Genomic DNA, 20,080 nt, shown 5'->3' with positions numbered 1-20,080 from the left:
AAGCTCCGGCCCAATCAGCAAGTCCCAGGTTGGGGTGCAGGGTCGGGGAAAGACTTGTGCTCCGTAATGCAAGCTACAAGCCACCCACGACCACCTGCAGGTTCCGGTGTCCGGCAAAGGATGCTGCAACATGGACAAAAGAGAGAAAAGGGAGGAGAAGGGGGGGGCCAGCACAAGAAACCACAGGAACGACTCTGACACACTAAAGTTTACACTACCTAGAGATTTACCAACACCAGCTAGAGGTTTACTAAACACTAACTATAGGCTTTACTAAACAGAAATGTTTTAAGTTTAGTTTTAAAGGTGGAGGTGGTGTCAGCCCCCTTAACCCAGATTGGAAGTTGGTTCCATAGTAGTGGCGCCTGATAGCAGAACGCCCGCCCTCCAAATCTACATTTAGATACTCTAGGAACTACAAGTAAACCTGCACTCTGAGAACGGAGAGCTCTGACAGGAACATAAGGCACTATCAGGTCTTGCAAATAATGCGGAGCTAAGCCGTTTTGGGCTTTATACGCAAGTAATACAATTTTAAATTGGATTCTGAATTTTACGGGTAACCAATGGAGCGACGCTAACACTGGAGAGACGTGGTCTCTCCTGCTAATTCCTGTCAGTACTCGTGCTGCTGCATTTTGGATCAGCTGGAGCCTATTCAGCAAATTACTTGGACATCCTGCTAACAACACATTACAGTAATCTAGTCTAGAAGATACAAACGCATGAACTAGTTTTTCTGCATCACTCTGTGAGAGGATTTTCCTAATCTTTGCAATATTACGGAGATGGAAAAAGGCTATTTTACAAACCTGATTGACATATGGTTTAAACGACAAATCCTGATCGAAAATAACACCAAGATTTCTCACAGTTGCACTGGAAGCCATCGCAACACCATCTAATCCCTTCCTAAGATGCTCTGGACCAAGAATGATAACCTCTGTTTTATCTGAATTTAGAAGCAGGAAATTTCTGGACATCCAGTCCTTGATGTCCCTAAGACATGCCTGAAGTTTAACTAACGGTTCTGTTTCATCCGGCTTCATAGACAAATAGAGCTGCGTATCATCAGCATAACAATGAAAGTGTATGCCGTGATTCTGGATTATACTTCCCAACGGCTGCATGTATAAACTGAACAAGATTGGCCCTAGCACTGAACCCTGCGGAACACCATAACAGACCCTTGACTGTTCTGAAGAAACCTCATGTACATGAACAAACTGGAACCTGTCAGATAGGTATGATTTAAACCAACATAGAGCTGTCCCTTTAATCCCAACAACATGCTCTAACCTGTGCAGTAAAATGCCATGATCTATAGTGTCAAAAGCAGCACTGAGGTCCAGTAGAACCAGTATGGACACTAATCCCTTATCTGAGGCCATAAGGAGGTCATTCGTGACTCGAACAAGTGCTGTCTCTGTGCTATGATGCATTCTGAACCCTGACTGAAAGACTTCAAACAGATCATTTCTATACAAATAGTCACATAACTGGCTTGAAACTGCCTTTTCCAGAATTTTAGACACAAATGGAAGGTTGGAAATTGGTCTATAATTAGCTAAGGTGTCTGGGTCAAGAGAAGGTTTTTTAAGTAAAGGTTTAATTACTGCGACTTTGAAAACCTGTGGTACATATCCTAAACTTAGGGATAAGTTAATTTGGTCCAGTATTGTCGTACCAATAAGAGAAAAAATATGTTTGAATAGACGAGTCGGGATGGGGTCTAACATACATGTGGTTGACTTAGCTCTATTAACGAGTGAAGTCAGCTCAGGGAGGTCTATAGGATCAAAACAGTCTAGAGACAAGTCAGAGCCTAGGGAAGTCGCTAAAGCTGAAGAAACACCTACAACCGGCTGGTTGATTTCTTCTCTAATTCTCGCGATTTTACTGTTAAAGAAGCTCATAAAGTCCTCACTACTGAGAGCTGCAGGAATGCACGGCTCAACAGAGTTGTGACTCTTTGTCAGCCTGGCTACAGTGCTGAACAGAAAACGTGGGTTACTTTTGTTATCCTCTATCAACGTTGAATAATAAGCTGTTCTGGCTTTGCGAATGGCTTTTTTATATACTATTAGAATATCTTTCCATTCACGATGAGAGTCTACAGACCTACAAGAGTACCACTTCCTTTCCATTTTACGCACGTTTTGTTTCAACATGCGGATATCTGAATTATACCAGGGAGTTAAGCTCCTGTGGCTAGAAACCCTCCTTTTCAAAGGAGCAACTTCATCTAAAGCTGAATGCAACAAATCAGCAGTGTTACTAGCAAGGAAATCAACATCTGCAGAGGTAGAACCCAGGTCACTGGCCTCGACTACATCACTATTTCGCACTGTCGTAAGATAAGCAATGGCCTCCCTAAATTTAACAATAACTTCATCAGACAAACATCTGCTAAAATAATACCTCCTATTTTGCACTTCAACATCAACAAAATTAAATTCAAACGTTATTAAGTAATGGTCGGATAAAAGGGAGTTTACAGGTGACACCAACAGACCATCAGTTTCAACACCGTAGGTGAGAACGAGATCGAGAGTATGATTAAAACAGTGCGTCGGTTTATCCACTTTTTGTGAGATACCCATTGATTCTAGAAGAGAATCGAAGGCTAATTTAAGATTATCGCTTTCAACATCCATATGAATGTTAAAATCACCCACTATGATGAATTTATCTGTGCTGATCAATAATCCAGAAAGGAAATCTGAAAATTCAGACAAAAACTCCAGATACGCACCAGCAGGGGGCCGGTACACTACCACTAACACAACTGGCTTCTCTGATTTCCGGCTCGGAAATTTCAGACCAAGCATGAGGCTTTCAAATGTATTATAGTTGCACTTGGGTTCAATTTTTGTTTGGAGACCGGAGTTATAAATTGCTGCGACTCCTCCGCCTCGGCCCGTGCTTCTAGGAATGTGATGATTAAAGTAGCCGGGCGGAGTTGATTCATTCAAACTAACATACTCTTCCTCCTGTAACCATGTTTCTGTTAAGCAGAAAATATCACTCCTGCTCTCTGTAATTATATCATTTACTAACAGAGACTTAGAGCTTAATGATCGTATATTTAGTAGTCCGCATCTAATTTTTCGGTCTGTAATTGGTACCAAATGTGCATTGGTTTTAATTTTTACAAGGTTATCTTGGTTAACGCCTCTATAACGCTGCACCTGGTGAACTTTTGGAGGGCGGGGAACTGCAACCACTTCTATTTTGCTAGGCAAAATAGAAGTATTTTGAAATACACTAACTAGATGTCTACTAAACACTAACTAGAGGTTTACTAACACTAACTAGAGGTTTACTAACACTAACTAGATGTCTACTAAACACTAACTAGAGGTTTACTAAACAGAGTGGGAAAAAAAGGCTATTTTACAAACCTGATTAACATATGGTTTAAACGACAAATCCTGATTGAAAACAACACCAAGGTTTCTCACAGTTGTACTGGAAGCCATCGCAACACCATCTAATCCCTATCTACACATCTACACCTTCTCCGTCATTAAAAGAAGAAAGAACAAACACCAACAACCACAAAGATCATTATTTTGTCTGATTTGTCTGGTATATATATATATATATATATATATATATATATATATATATATATATATACACACACACACACAGTGCCTATCCTAAGTATTCACCCCCTTGGATGTTTTACCCTTTTAGTGCTTTCATAAATCGATCCTGGTCAATAAAATGTGGCTTTTTTAGCACAAAAATTTACTGGAAAAAACTCTTTAATGTCAAAGTGAAAACAGATTTCTACATAGTAATGTCAATAAAATAAAAATATATAAAGAAATATAATGGTTTGCATAATTATTCACCCCCTTTTTAATTGAATGGTCTAATTCAATAGAGGTCCATCAAATTGTTTCCAATAGTCTCACAATTAGTGAAATGAAGATCACCTGAGTGGTGTGGGTGTGTTTCAAGTGATTGAGGTATAAAACACCCGTGTCTGAAGGGTCCAGACTGGTGGATCAGTACTCATCGCTACCATTACACCATGAAGACAGAAGAACACTCCAAGCAACTCAGGGAAAGGGTTATTGAGAAGTACAATTCAGGGGATGGATATAAAAAAAATTCCAAGGCATTGAACATCCCCCGGAGTTGAACATCCCCCAATGATCAAGAAATGGAAGGAATATGGCATTTGTGTGAATCTGCCTAGATCACCTTGTAAACTGAATGACCGTGCAAGTAGGAGACTAGTGAGAGAAGCAACCAAGACCCCTATGACTACTCTGAAGGAGTTACAAGCTTCATCTGCAGAGACGGGTGAGACTGTGCATATAGCAACTGCTGCCCGGGTTCTTCACCGGTCAACGCTTTATGGGAGAGTGGCAATGAGAAAGCCACTGTTGAAGAAAACTCATATTAGATCTCGACTAGAGTTTGCCAAAAAGCACGTGGATGACTCCATGGTCAAGTGGAAGAAGATTCTTTGGTCTGATGAGACCAAAATTGAGCTTTTTGGCCATCAGACAAGACATTATGTTTGGCGAAAACCAAACACTGCACATCACCAAAAACACACCATCCCCACTGTGAAGCATGGTGGTGGTAGCATTATGCTGTGGGGATGTTTCTCAGCAGCCGGACCTGGAAGGCTTGTAAAGATTGAGGGCAGAATGAATGCTGCAAAATACACCGAAATCCTGGGGGACAATCTTATTCAGTCTGCAAGAGAACAATAATTATGCAAACAATTATATTTCTTTATATATTTTTATTTCATTGACATTACTTTGTAGAAATCTGTTTTCACTTTGACATTTAAGAGTTTTTTCCAATAAATTTTTGTGTTAAAAAAGCCAAATTTTATTGACCAGGATTGATTTATGAAAGCACTAAAAGCGTAAAACATCCAAGGGGGTTAATACTTATGATAGGCACTGTATATATATTTACAGATGTTCACCTTCCCACATATGTAATAATATCCTGCAAATGTAATAGTTATTACATTTGCAGGAAATTCAGTATTACGTTTGCAGTAGGCAAATTTTATTACGTTTGTGGGAAATGTATTACATTTGCGGGATTATTACATTCAAAGCTGCAGATTTTTATTACGTTTGTGGTTTATTACATTTGTGGGCTGTTATTACGTTTGCGGGTGTAACAGTGCACTTCGAGAAAAAAGTCGAAATTTCAAGAATAAAGTTGAAATACATTTCAACTTTTTTCTCGAAATTGTACTTCAACATTAATCTCGACATTTCGACTTTTTTCTCGAAGTGCGTAATGAGAAAAAGAATCTCCCTCCTCTAAAATATTACTTTTATTTTTCTCCTGCCTGGCCCTAATACTCTTCCGTATGTCTATAAATGTTCTATAAATGTGTCATGGCATGACAATTCTACAAATGATTGGATACTGAGTTGAAGAAAAATCAAAGGTAAGGCATTTCCAATTTGAGACTTTAATATTTGTAAAATTAAGTCTAAAAAAAATCTAAATACATTTAAATAACAAGTGCACATAAATTGAAAATGTGTCATACATGACATAAGATCTGTGAAAATGTTCCATGTACATCAGTGAGAACAGCAAACCAGCAGCAAGAAATCCATATCAGCAAAGATGACAGGTTGAAGTAAGACATAATTACAGCTTGCATTTGTTTTTTAAGTTAAAAGCAAAACATGAGGGAAAAAAGCATTTTCTTAATACAGAATGTATGAACATTTATGAGATGACAGAAAAATGTCATATGACAACCGCTTAATTTGCATCAAACTTAAATAGATGCTAAAAATATCAGACAAGCATAGTTTAAAGATTCCAACACTGATGAAAGGGACAATGGCAAAAGAGAACAAGTACTCCACAAAAGAAACAAACACATTTTTCAAAAATCTTAAACAGAAGAAAAATGGCTATAGGCAGCATTTTCTAACAATTGAGATCATGATTCATGGTAAACAGTTTTGGTCACACACCCGCCCCGCGTACCCTCCCCAAAAACAAGAAGAAAAGGAAAATCTTTTGTGGTATTTTTCAGTTACAGCCAGGGCAACGATACGTACCTCAGTTCACTCTTCTACCACAAGGACCTTTACTAAAACATCACAAAAGAGCATGTTAAACACAGGAAGGGTGGATTATCGAGGCCTTCCCAGACCTCATCTCTGCAGCAAACCGTTCAGCGGAGGGGAAGCTGCTCCTAACTAGTAAGTTATGTACAACAATTAGGCTGCAGTCTGTGGGGTTTGAATGTTGCTGACAGTTAGTTGGCTCAGTTACAGTTAAATATCTTACACTGAATGACTAGCAGTTATGCTTCCTAAATCAGACTTCTTAAATCCTACTCCCGACATTTGAGAAATCCAGGGAAAACAAAACAAAACTTGCATACATTTCAGAAAACATCTTTTATAGCACATGTTAAAAAGGCTTCCCCCTCATCACACTGTACATGTTCAGATGTTTAGTTACATTTCACTGATAGCACTGTGCGGTAAAATGGTGGCACTACAATAGATAGAAGAGGAAAAATTCAAAGTTCATACAAGTCGTTAGTCATTTTTATGGTGTGTGTGGAACAAGATTTACCACGTTGTTGTTGGTCTGCAGGGTAATAGACGTATGAACACATGTCACATCACCTGGGAATTAGCATGTTGAAATCTGTAAATCTGCTACTCAAGTCAAGGCTGAAAAACTTTCACTTCTAAGAATTAGAATCCTTTCATACATGAGTAACAGGTGTTCCAGTCTGAACTCTGGCTGTAGTTTCTCCCGTGTCTGGTGACGTGTGTGTTCTGCTCCTCAGTGTGGGTTGATGCCGAGTGTGCTCGTCCATTCTGTGCTGTGCATGATGGGACTTTGGATTTGTTGTCTGCTTGTGTGTGTGCCTTTTACATGTGTTATATTACCAGTACCAGTGTGTCTGAACTTGAATGTGCTGTACTGGCCTGTGGGCCAGACTATAGGAAAGCACTGGGGTTGGCCCGCGGGTCCTTCTGGTTCCTGTAGCGCACGGCCAGCCACACTCCCAGGATCTGTGAGGACAGGATTACACGTCAGACCAGAGTAGGAAACGCCACCAAGGTTTCTCTACAGGCCTCACACTATCATCACACTATACATGGAAACACTATTTACAACCAACTGGATTTATTTCACAAATATTCTAGATAAAAATAGACAATATGAGTGAGTCCCAGACTTTAATGGTGCTTTTCCACTAGTACCTACTCAGCCCGACTCGACTCGCCTTTGCACTTCTCCACTAGGGGTCTAACGTGCTGAGTAGATACTTTTTCTGTATCTATTCTGCCGAGTTTCTAAGCTGCTGAGTCGGCTGTATCTGACATCATCACACTACAGGTCACCGATTCATCGGGGGGTTGGAGTCAGACGTCTGAGTCAGGAGGAGGAAATCAGAGAAAGAGACTCTGACGGATTCTTGTTCATTTTATTCGACCAGCAATGGCAGCAAAAGTCTGTTTCATGATCCAACTCTGAGGTGCAGATGTTCATAAACCTGGTGCTGAGGAGAGAATTAAAAAGGGATGTAGACGGCGATAAGGAACGACCAGATCTACCAGGAGCTCTGTCTCTTCATAGCTGCTCACGGCTCCAGCTGACTTTTCAGCAGCGCTGAGACAAACTACATTTTTTTTAAAAAGCATCGCCGCTTGAATCTTCTCTCACTCTCATTTTTTATTTTGATATGGAACACAAGCCACAGACCCAGCAGCACATCTATCATCTCCTCCAGGTTCTACATCTTTAGTGTTGTTGTCTTCTTCCTTTAGATACACAATCAAATACGTCTCAGCAGCTTCTCTCCAACTTCTCTCCGCACTAGTCCAGCTTTACAGATATGGACATGATCTTCCAGGGTCTGCTTGGCCAGAACCTGGAATCAATCCATATCCACATTATTATCCTCACGACACATCTATCTAAGAAAAATATTAAAAATTCTCAAATTAATTTCTCTGCCTAAACCCAGTGATGTTTTACCATTATATAAAGCAGACAAAAAGGAAAAAGGATACTTTCTCATCTCCTAATTTTTATACCTAATAATACAATGTCAGTGTCGTGTACATGAGACAACAATATTGAAGAATTTATGGATTTCTCACTGTGATCGGTGATCGGCAAAATCGGGATTGGCAGATACTGGTTTTCGAGATCGGCCCTCAAAATCCTGATCGGTGCATCTCTAAAACCAGCCACTTACTTCGGAATTAAGTTTAATTCGGAATGGCCATTTTCATTCAGAATTATGCGTTTACATGGTAATTTTTAATCCTTTTAAATCGGATACAATTTTAATTCTGAATTAAAGAGGAATTAAACTTCCCATGTAAACGCACTGACTGTGTTGATATTGTGGCTTTCCAGTGTCTTCACTTCTGGACGGCTAAGTGTGGGCTGGTAAACATGCCGGGATAACTCGGATCAGAACGCATCATCTGGCACTGAGAGCTCCATCTCAAGAGCTTCAGTTCGGTTCCGCTACAGCCAGTCTAAGGGGGATATATGGCTTTTAAATATTTGAAATGGGTCGGGTTAAGGTAACAATTGGACTTTCTGTTAGTGCATGTAAACGTACTGCATGTTAGGACAGAAGCTTTTCCATGAGTGAATGTGGCACAAAGATGCTCAACTGAGGGCCAACTGCATCTTGGGAAAGGCAGGGAACAAATATCCCCTGCCTCAGCTGTGCTAGAGGTGTGTTTTGATTGACACAACCCTGAAACACAATGAGGGCAGTGCCTAGAATAAGAAACTATGGTGGAGTTTACCCCTTTTTAAGAAAGTATACTGGAGGGGAGGTTCCAATTATTTAAGTAAAAAAGTCAACAACCCACCTGGTGAGGCAGGAATGCCCTTGCTGGGTCGGGGGTCTCAAATGGAGGAGTAGAACTATCTCAGGGTATTCTTCACACATGTGGAGAAGAATTAAACAGGAGCCGGGCAGCCTGCAGTACGGCATAGAGGCTGAAAGAACTGCATTATGGGTAATCCCTTGATATAACGCAGTTCACCTTTCATTGTGCATCGTTTCTGCATTCTGATTGGCTAAACAGTCTCCCCGCTTCTTCACTTCCTGTGTCAATAACATTGGTTGCTTAGCAACAAGCTGAGAATGACCAATGAGCTTCAGCAGCAGCTCAAGAACCGGACCTTTGATGAATCGTTCATTACAGTCTCCATGCCATGGTGGCATGTCGGTTTATAAGAATCTTTTTGCCCAGAAGAAAAAAGAGCGACAACAACAACCCATAACTATTTTCTTCTCTGGAAAAAACACACCTGCACCGCGGCTTTAGGAGAAAAAGACGCTACAGAGCGAGTCAGGATGCAGCGGCTCAGAAGAGCAGAGAAATACACGCCAGTCACAATCTGTCCTACTGGACTTATTGTATTTTTTTTCATAATCATTTTTCATTTTCTCCCGTTCAAATTCAATTGATCAGGTCGTGGTGGGGCGAGGCTGATCCCCACTATTTGCAGCCTTGTATAATAATTGTAAAAACAAAAGTTGCTACTTCGTGGATTTCACTTATCGCAAGTTCGTTTTGGAACGTAACCCCCGCCAAAAACTAGGGATTACTGTATAAGCTTCTGAAAAAAGTTTCTTCCACAGGGTGGCTGGATTCTTTCATAGAGAGAGTGTGAAAGGTTCTGTCATTTAGGAGAGACGTTTCTTTGGGAGAGTCATTTGAGAGTAGTAGAGTTGGTGCTCCTCTACGTTGAGATCAGCCAGCTAAAGTGGTTCAAGCATCTGGTTTGGATGACACTGGGATGACTGAGGCATTTTGAACATATTCAACTGGGACGTGGCCCGAGGCAGAGCTGGAATATGCTGGAGACCCCAGTTTGACCCCAGAAGAGCTGGTTGGGGTGGAGAGGGAGGTAGGGGCCTCTCCGCTTAAGCTGCTGCTTCTCCAGATAAATGAAAGTTAAGAGATGGATAGAGGATTTGAATGCCAGTCAGTCACCGTTTTCATGGTTAAAAATAGTCAGGGCACTTGGCTATCATCAGATTTTACTACACACCAGTGCTCTTCAATCCACGCCTCATGATGCTCTGTCCTGAAGGTTGTTTTTTTTATCCCGATTTTTTACCCATTTTATCCCCCAGTGCTCTTCCCTAAGCTACAGTCCTGGGCATTGCTCCCTCTACCAACCTGGGAGTTCCTGCACTGAGCTCAGGTCTCCTCCTTGACCTGAGGATGAGCAGCTTCTTTTCACCAGACAGGGTGCGGTTTCTCCGGCCGGACGTAGCGCGTGGAAGGATCACGTTATTCCTGCCGGATCCTCCTCACCCCATCTGTTCCCCGGTTGGCCAGAGGGGGCAGTAGAGCCCAGGACTGTGTGCATGTTTTTGTGAGGGTAGAGAACATTAGCTACCAAGGGAACACGGGGAGAACATACAAACTCCACACAGAAAGGCCCTTTCACCAACCCCACCCAGGGTGTGGGTGCTGAAGTCATGGGAGAACTAACACGCACTTCAGCGCCCACAGAGTCCCCGGCGGGAATTGAACCCAGGACCTTCTTGCTGTGAGACGGCTGCACTACCAGCTGCACCACCGTGCCCCTTTGTCCTGAAGGTTTTTGATATTTCTATTCAGTTCACTTTTATTTACATAGCTTCTATTACAAAACAAGTCTCTAGGTGCTTTCCAGGGACCCAAAGCATGATCCTCGTGACATTATTACACAAACAAGGCACGTTAAAATGCCTATTTAAGAGGGAAGAAACTTTGAACAGGACCTAGCTCATAAGGGCGTACGCACGCACGCACGCACGCACGCACGCACGCACGCACGCACGCACGCACGCACGCACGCACGCACGCACGCACGCACGCACGCACGCACGCACGCACGCACGCACGCACGCACGCACGCACGCACATGGATTGAATATAAGTGAACTATTCTGTCCCTGGTTGTAATGTATTGAACTGCTCTGCGTAAAGTGCCATGAGATTACTTTTGACATCTGGTACTATACAAATGAGGTATTTGAATTGAAATAAATGTAAGTATAGCTGTCTGTCAAGGCAGCATGCGACCTTAAATTGTATCCACTTCATTGTTGGGAAGTGGACTCTGATGAAGCATTGTCACAGTTTGGCCCCCCTGCAGGGACACAACGACGCCTTGCAGATTGCTCAAGCCTCATATACCCCTTAAGACATAGACATGCAGGTTCCAGTCCCTGAAGACCCCTGGCGGGACATTGTCACGCAAGGTCCGGCGTCTTGCATCCCTGCTGAGACTTCCAGCCCCCACAGAGACAAAGACCATATACAGACTTCCTGATCCCTCAGGGGTGGTCCCAAAGCTAAAGGGTCCCACCTCTGACTGGCTCTCACTGGGCTGGTTTATTCCTGTAACTTTTGTATAAAAACCCTTTGACCAAACCAATTTGTGTCGGCACACCAACTACAGACTAGATCTGTGCTGGTCATGTCCACCGCCGGCTTACTGATTAAAAACTCTCTATACCACGAGCGGACTTCTGAACTGGCTTTTGATAAATTCCTCAACAACTCTCACCTCTGAGAAGCTGAAGAACAGCCCGACGCCCCCGAGGATCTTCAGGGCCTCTGTCGCGTGATTCAACATCTTTTCCCCACAGGTCGAACAGCTATGTTTCGTTTTGCATGGCTGAAATTAGGGATACACATACACAAAGAATACACTGAGTGTTCAACAGTATGAGTCCACAAAGAAACCGTTCCGGCTACCAAAACTATATCTGACATCAGTATTTGACCAGCTTTGTTTTGTTTCCCCATGGCTTAAGGAAATGCTGATGTGATTTTCATTCTGTGGGGCATATCAAGTAATGGGATACACTCCATGTAAATTACAAAAGAAACACATTTAAAGTATATTTCTGCAAGTTTAGTTTTCAAAACAATGTGCATCTTTAGTTTATGATTGCACCTATGAACAAAGTGTCAATATTTGAGACTTACAGCAGGACAATCCTGAAAATCCAAATCAAACTGTGTGGTACTGTCAGTGATGTTGAACAACCCACAGCAGTCCAGTTGGCTCTCCAAGTGTTTCTTAGTATTATTCAGCGAGATACCCCAGGCTGATCTTATAAGCACTTCCTGAAAATCAACCAAACACAAGTTACACATATCATAAAAATGAATTCTTAAGAAAAACCAACAGTATTTTTACGTCAAGTATTCTAATAAAAAGGAGCTTACCTGCTGCCCTCTGTTCATTGCTAAGCAGGAACATGAAACTCCAAATTGAAACAGGAAAACAATGAACAGAATTACCATATACTGTGAGAAAGTCAAAGAAACCGCATGAGAAAAATAATTAACTAAAAAATAAAACATGAACATCACTTTCCATGTTCTTAAAAAAATGTATGTATAGAAAGTATTGGGTTTTTACCACTCCTAATCTAAAAAAGTTGGCACTGTGTGTAGCGGCTACACAGAAGTACAAATTAGGGTTCAGGCAAACACCGTCATGCCTGGGCCCTGCAGACGACATCAGGAGTGTCACACCATCCGTTTTAAAAGGTCAACCCACCAACAAGCACCTCCATTTTCAATACTTTATTGGGAGGTATTTATCAAACCAATAGAAATAAAGGGAATGTTCATGACGTCACAGATGAGACTTCACAGCAGGTTACGCCCACTGAGTGACAGAAAGACTGAGTGTCAGAAAGACTGAGTGGCAGAAAGACAGAGTGACAGAAAGACTGAGTGACAGAAAGACTGAGTGACAGAAAGACTGAGTGGCAGAAAGACTGAGTGTCAGAAAGACTGAGTGACAGAAAGACTGAGTGACAGAAAGACTGAGTGACAGAAAGACTGAGTGGCAGAAAGACTGAGTGACAGAAAGACTGAGTGACAGAAAGACTGAGTGACAGAAAGACTGAGTGTCAGAAAGACTGAGTGACAGAAAGACTGAGTGTCAGAAAGACTGAGTGACAGAAAGACTGAGTGTCAGAAAGACTGAGTGACAGAAAGACTGAGTGACAGAAAGACTGAGTGGCAGAAAGACTGAGTGACAGAAAGACTGAGTGGCGGAAAGACTGAGTGTCGGAAAGACTGAGTGTCGGAAAGACTGAGTGTCAGCGTAAACTTTCAGTTTGAGCAACCTGAAAACATCTAAAATGGGAAAGAGCTGTTGTGTGATCGACTGTACTCATAGATTTAGCAAGAAATCAGAGTTATCGTTTTACAGACTGCCGAAAAATAAAATTAAGAGACAAATGGATCGTTGCAATTCACAGAAACAACTGGATTCCAGACACCGAAACGTGGATTTGTGGTTCCCATTTTGTATCAGGTAATGTTGGATTTTTGGGTAGCTAACGTTAAACGGTCAAATCATAAAGTTCAGTGTCCTCATCACTTTAATTTCTACAACAAATCCTGCCTTGAAGTCGGACCAAGCGTCAAGACTTTTGTAAGCCTTCAAGCTTTGCTTCGTGTATTTCCCCGGCGTAGAAATTAAGTACATATAAATATCAGGAAACTGGATTCGTGGCCAAATATTAATGTCCATGGACCACTGGTTCTTGGTAACTGTACCAAATATTAATGTCCATGGACCACTGGTTCTTGGGGTAACTGTACCAAATATTAATGTCCATGGACCACTGGTTCTTGGTAACTGTACCAAATATTAATGTCCATGGACCACTGGTTCTTGGTAACTGTACCAAATATTAATGTCCATGGACCACTGGTTCTTGGGGTAACTGAACGGGTCACTGTCAAGTCCAACTGCCTTTAATTTAAGCCGATAATCAGCTGTTATTCCTTCTTCTCCACTAGTTGCAGCTGTTTTTACCACTCAGTGTGAGTAAGGGGGGGGTCCAGTGGAGAAGTGACGTCAATGCAATCCCTCTATAGAAATGTTCCATTTTCCTTCCATATTGAGCTACAATTTGTTGGTACGACATGCCTAGATTATACAAAACTCAAATTGGGTGTTGAAATCTCTGGATATTTTGTAAGGATAAATGAAAACAAAGGATACAAAGAAAAGCATGACTTGGTGGTGGTGCATTGCTCCAATGAGTCCTACAATAGCGATGAGCAGCAGGAAGACGCCCACTGCGATGACCCCTCCTATGATGTGGATGCTGGACACCAGGCCGAAACCCTTCCCCCACGCTGCCACTGCAATCAGCAGCAGCCCCACCAGCTGCAGAGCAGAGGAAAACGGGTTAAAGACATGTAGGGGAGGCCCTGGGCGTCTTATCACAGTTCATCATATAGTCAGGAAATACATTTTCACAAACAACTACATCCAGAAACAGTATTTAAGATTTTAATGAAGTCCATTGTTAAAAGTTCAAGTGTGAGATGCAGACCATCTAGAAATTCTTATAAACATTCATTAAAAACATACAAACATGTCCTCCAGTCTTTCCAGCAACAGGAGAACCTTGTATCACTCTGTGTCGTCTCTGTTAAGGCCATAATTAAAGCATTCTTTGACTCCTTCAGTCTACACATAAATCTAAACATACAATTCCTCAGTACAGCAGGAAAGTGGGAACATCACTGGTCACAAACATTTCACTTGCACTTGTCCATCTAGGGAATTTTAGAAACATTCTAAAAGCATCGTTGTATGCAACCTGTAGTTTTTTCATTTTAGCACTGGTATAATGGCAGCACAAGTGAGCGGTGTATAGCGGAGTGCAATATGTTTTAAACAGTGCTGTTTTAACATTATCCGTACATGTGAAACTTACGTGCAGCATATTGGCTTGGACATATAGTTTACAGCTCTGACGCTGCAAATCATCATCGTCACTGAAATCATCCCTATTATTACTCTCTCTTTACTTCTTTACCCTCCTCCATCCTAAAGGATCATTTGAGCTCTCTTACAAATAAGATGTACAAGCTTGGAGGGCAGATGAGGACCAAGACAGAGAATCATTAATGCAGGATTATGCGTTTCACCAAGAGGGAGCTGCAGGAGCCTGTTCTACTCAACGTCGCCTAACCAATCTTTCAGCCTAAACAGGTCGACAGAGATTTGAAACAGAGCGGCGAAAGCAAAGGTAGTGGGACTGCAGCGCATATCAAAGACAAATGATGCGATCCAAGACATGCTACTGTGAAACAGCAGCTGTGCACCCAACATTGAACTGTTAGCTGCATGTTTATGTCCATAATATCTTGTGAGACAGTTCAGCTGTAATGTTTTACAGGTAGTGTACAGCCAGAGCTGATGCTGCAAGTGCTGAGTGTGTGTGACTGACCAGAGCAACTTCTGTGTTGAAACATGTCGTTTTCTAATAAGCAAAGAAAAGTAGTAAATTGCAATATCCAATTTTCTGGAATTATTACAATAACCTTTTGAGGACAATAACCTGGGGGGAAATTCCAGAACGCAGGTTTTATCCCTCAGAGTAAGAAGTCGACATGCACTGTTGTTTCCAAAAAAGCAGCATGGTAATTGCCATTGAAACGTACCCTCTGACCTTAATCTGGTAAGAACTAGGTTGTTCAGGTGATGTTCAATACACTCCTCGGATAATGTTTACATAAAATGTCGGTGAATAAGTGCAACCTTGAATTAATTAATAAAGGCCTTTTTTAACTAAGCGTTAACTAGTGGTGTGGAAGTGACAGCTCAATGCAAGCTTATTAAACCTCATGTTCAGGATTTATCTCAGGGTTGGGCTTTTTTTGTACATTAATGTTCCCATGAATTTACAGAGGGTTTTACATCCCCTGAAGTGACGCCAGCGTGTTGATAAAAACAGCTCATATGACCGCAACAAAGATAGGCACATGAGCTGACAAAAACATGTTAAAACCAACCTAGGAAACGGATATAACACACAAGTCTTGTTCCCTTGTCTCATGGTCTGACCACTTCCCTGTCTGAAAATTATTTCTCTATTTTTATTTATTGTTTTGCCATTACATATAAAAAGTAGTGACAAGTGACATTTTGCACCTGGCTGTTGCTCGTGTTCGGACTGATTTGGGGAAAAAAGCTTTAATTTCTCTGCACCCTCTGCTTGGAATCTCCTCCAATCTGAACTGAAAATGTCTGAATTTATTTCACTTGAAGCCTTTCGCTCTATTCTAAAAGACCGACAACGAGAATCCTTTCGGCAGTGCCTGTGTTTTTAAATTATTACTGGAGTTGTTGTTTTTCCTACATGTTACTGAAGTCACCACTACTGCACTTTATTTGCTAAAACAGTTTGCACTCTCATTTTAATGTTTATTTAGTGATTGCTGTTATTTGTGTGTTATTTGTGGACGTGTGTTGCTGCTTCCTCGGCCAGGTCACCCTGGGGAAAGAGGTCTGGATCTCAATGGAACTTTTATCTGGTTAAATAAAAGGTGAAAAAAAAAACAACACGAGGTACATTTCTTGTATACATTGTAGAATATTTATGTCTCAGTGCTAAGTATTCTTTGTCTCTTATTTCTCTTTACCTTAAATCAAAATGCCTTTTCCATCCTGCTCCACTGTGGCTTTTATAATGTGACTTCCCTGAAACTGAATTCCCTTAAAGAGCATATTGCAGGTTGGAGACCCCTGTAAATCGATGTGTAGGAAAATAATGTAGGAACAGAATTTTCATTGAAATACGCATAAATATATACTACAGTGACCTCCGGAGTTGTTTTTGTGAGAGTATATTACTTCCGCATCTGAAAAAGCTGAACCGGAAGTGACGTGACATCAGGGAGCGCGGTGAATTCAACAATAGGAAAAATAATGGATCTTAATGTTAGTTGTGACACTGAAGAGGTTGTGAATGTGTATTCACACCAATATGACGGGCCACAGCCTTATAATTACGAACCCGTTAGGTCCCCCACGTTCTTTTGATTGACAGCTGAAACTCGCTTTTTAAAAGGCTGATTTATGGGTCCGCGTTACACCAACGCAGACCCTACGGCGTAGGTTACGCGGCGACGCACCGAACGCTGCGTGCGCCGCGTACCCTACACCGTAGGCTACGCCGCCGATTTTACGCGGAACCATAAATCCGCCTTTATTCACTGCAGCACCCGCCCGTGCGCTCCTGAAAGAAACTCCGAAAGTAACTCCTCAAAAATGGGTGAGTACTTGTAATCTGTCTACGTTTGTACTTTCTAAACAGAAAACAGGCTTATTATCTTCTCTTTTTTCTGATTAAATGCATCCGAAATAGCCGGGTATTTTTAAAACCGAATATTTCCCCCCCGTTTATAAAATAATTTGTATCCACATTACATCGTTGTTAAAAAAAAAAAAACCTTCCACACATAACCGAAGATCTGCGTTTTCGACCACATTCATAAGCATTCCAAACCTGTAGATCATCTGGTCTTCCGGCCTCTGGGCCGCCTCTGCGGCGCAGCTTCCCTGGGAGCGGCGTCTCCTTCTCGGATAACGAGCTCGAGTCCCCCCGTGTCCCACCACGGAGCTGCCGCGTTAAATCGACGCAGCCCTATGCCGTAGGGTACGGCGTAGGGCTGCGCTTCGCCGCGTACCCTATGGCGTAGGCTCTGCGTCGGTGTAACGCAGTAAACGGCTGTCCAGAGCAGAGACCATTTATTTAATAAATAGCTTGGAGGACAGATGGTGGATCATCTGGGTCGCACGTTAGACGTCAGACTCAAAGTAGATTTGTTGTTGTTTTGGAGCATAATGTGACGTTCGAAAATGCAAAACTCTCTGTCTGTGTCTACACGCATCTACATAAACAGAGTTTTCAAAAATCTTCACTTTGCCTGGAGTTTTTTTAAACATTCGTTTATTTGCGTTTTCATGTGGATGACCGGTCCAAACTAGGGCTGAACGATATGGACAAAATTTCATATCTCGATATTCATGTCAGATATCTCGATATCGATACGATACGATATGACTTCGGTTCGGTGAAAACCAAGCATTTTTCAGAAAAATAAAAACATCAGAAATCAAAAGAGTGCAGTTTTATTGATTAGAACTCACTGCCAGTCATCAACATTAACATAAAGTCACTCAATAATAAATAATAATCAAAATATTTTACTGTAGCTCCGCTTTAACGATAAATAACCAATGCAGTTAGAGTTAGAGTTCAGTACATGTTATTATTGATTGGACGCTGCAGCTGAACGGACTGTCACAACATCACTGCAGTTTCATGACGGAGTGAAGACAGATTACAGATTAAACTCATGTTTGATGAACAAAAGAACCAGAAACAACTTTCTTAATTTATTACTGCGCATGTGCAATCCCCCAATTTGTCCATTCCTTGTTTTCAGTAAACGAATAGGAAATAGAGAAAAGAGTTTTCCACTCGCTGTTTTAATTCCCAATTTCGATTTTCAAACACATCAATGCATTTTTTATTATCAAAACAAAAGATGGGGAACGGATTATTTTGGTTTATTTCTCTATTTTTATTTTGTAATTTCAAAACTAAAAATGGACGGCTGCGAAATACACGTCGCAATTTTCACCAAGCACGACTTGCGCAACACCTCGCTCTGGTCGACATCATCCTTTCTAAATCGAAAATACCTCCAAATAATGGAGGATGATTTATGTTTTGGCACAAAATTAGATTCTGCACTGCCACCGGCCGCATTATCCTCCGCACTCATGTTTCTTTTCTTCCGTTTGGATTTCTCCGCTCTTCTCCGCTCTCCTGTGTGTGTGGCTGTGTGCGTCTCACGTCTCCCTCACTCCCACCCTCCTATGTTTGTCATTGGTTGGCTTCAGCTGTCTATCAACAGCAAGCATGAAATAAGCTTTGTGGTTGGCTGGCCGTAGTGGTGCGTTCAAGGGTTAATCTTAAAAGTAAGTTTATGGAGACTGCTCGCGCTGTACAAGCAGGGCGAGCGGAAATATATCGTTTATATCGTTGCTTTTCCGTTATTAATGTCTTGAATGTTCATATCTCGATATAGATACGATAACGGTATATCGTTCAGCCCTAGTCCAAACGTAGGAAAATATCTTCGGTTTAGCAGATACCTGGCTACGTGTGTACGGGGTCTGCACAGTCAGATGGGGCAGAGCTGTGGAGACGTCTCCCTCCTGCTGCGTCATATGACGCGGTGTTCGAAAAAAAAGCGTTTGTAGGAGCTTTGCTAAAATCAGCCACTTTTTCCTCTGAATACGTGCACTTATGTCTTGTAAAACATATTAATTCCTACATTAACTTCTCAGATATTCATTTTCACATAAGGTCAGGTATAATTTTTGAAAAAATTCTAACCTGCAATATGCTCTTTAAGGCTGATTTATGGTTCCGCGTTACACCAACGCAGAGCTGATTTATGGTTCGGCGTCACACCAACGCAGAACTGATTTATGGTTCCGCGTTACACCAACGCAGAGCCTACGGCGTCGATTTAACGCGGAAGCATAAATCAGCCTTTACACCAACTGGGTTTGCTGTGAGGGCTAACATGCTAGCAACCACTATCTACGTTTTTATCTAGATATCTTCAGCCACGAAACACAGCACTGGTTTTACTGTCAGTTATTATGATCAGATACATACCAATCACGTGTGGGGTGTAACCAGATGGCAATGGGAAGCAAAAGGAAATGTGATCAGTTGTTCTTCTACTCTAGCACCGAACCACAACTAGCAGGAACTTAGCAGCCAGGACACACACTTACCATGTACACCACGTTCAGGGAACACAGGGCATTCTTGGAACAAGTAAATCCACCGCAAACCATGTTGGAAACAAATCAGTCCTGTTAAATCCTGCTGTGGGGGAGTTATTATCCTTTATGAGCAGCGATATCTGAATACAAACAGCTAGAGGGCGTGAGTGGTGACGTCAGCGTGACGTCAGGACTGCGTTCTTCTTCTTCTTCTTCTTCTTCTTCTTCTTCTTCTTCGTAAACATATTTAAAAATGTTCAAGTAACAAAATAACATATTTGAACCTTTTTAAAGATTTTTTTCAGTTATTTTATTGTCTGAAAAATGGTTCAAATGTTATTTTATTGTCTGAGAAATGGTTCAAATATGTTAAATTAAAATTTGTTTTGTTGATGAGAAAATATGTTTCTCTATTTTTCTTATTTTT

The 20,080-nt window shown here is 41.5% G+C and overlaps 1 protein-coding gene across 1 annotated transcript; it reads right to left on the bottom strand.

Moving 5' to 3' along the window:
• Window positions 1–5,451: 5,451 nt before the first annotated feature.
• tspan31 (tetraspanin 31) lies at window positions 5,452–19,849 on the bottom strand. Its single transcript, XM_061735138.1, has 6 exons — window positions 19,663–19,849; window positions 14,050–14,217; window positions 12,249–12,329; window positions 12,006–12,146; window positions 11,581–11,691; window positions 5,452–7,049 (listed from the first exon to the last, which is right to left on the bottom strand). Exons 1-6 carry the CDS (start codon window positions 19,723–19,725, stop codon window positions 6,975–6,977), a joined length of 639 nt encoding a protein of 212 aa, XP_061591122.1. The 5' UTR covers window positions 19,726–19,849; the 3' UTR covers window positions 5,452–6,974.
• Between the last annotated feature and the right edge of the window lie 231 nt (window positions 19,850–20,080).

Source organism: Cololabis saira, chromosome 12 (assembly GCF_033807715.1).
Source record: "Cololabis saira isolate AMF1-May2022 chromosome 12, fColSai1.1, whole genome shotgun sequence".
Classification (NCBI taxonomy): domain Eukaryota; kingdom Metazoa; phylum Chordata; class Actinopteri; order Beloniformes; family Belonidae; genus Cololabis; species Cololabis saira.
Note: the sequence above shows the minus strand (reverse complement) of the source record. Positions and strands in the feature narration are given on the sequence as shown.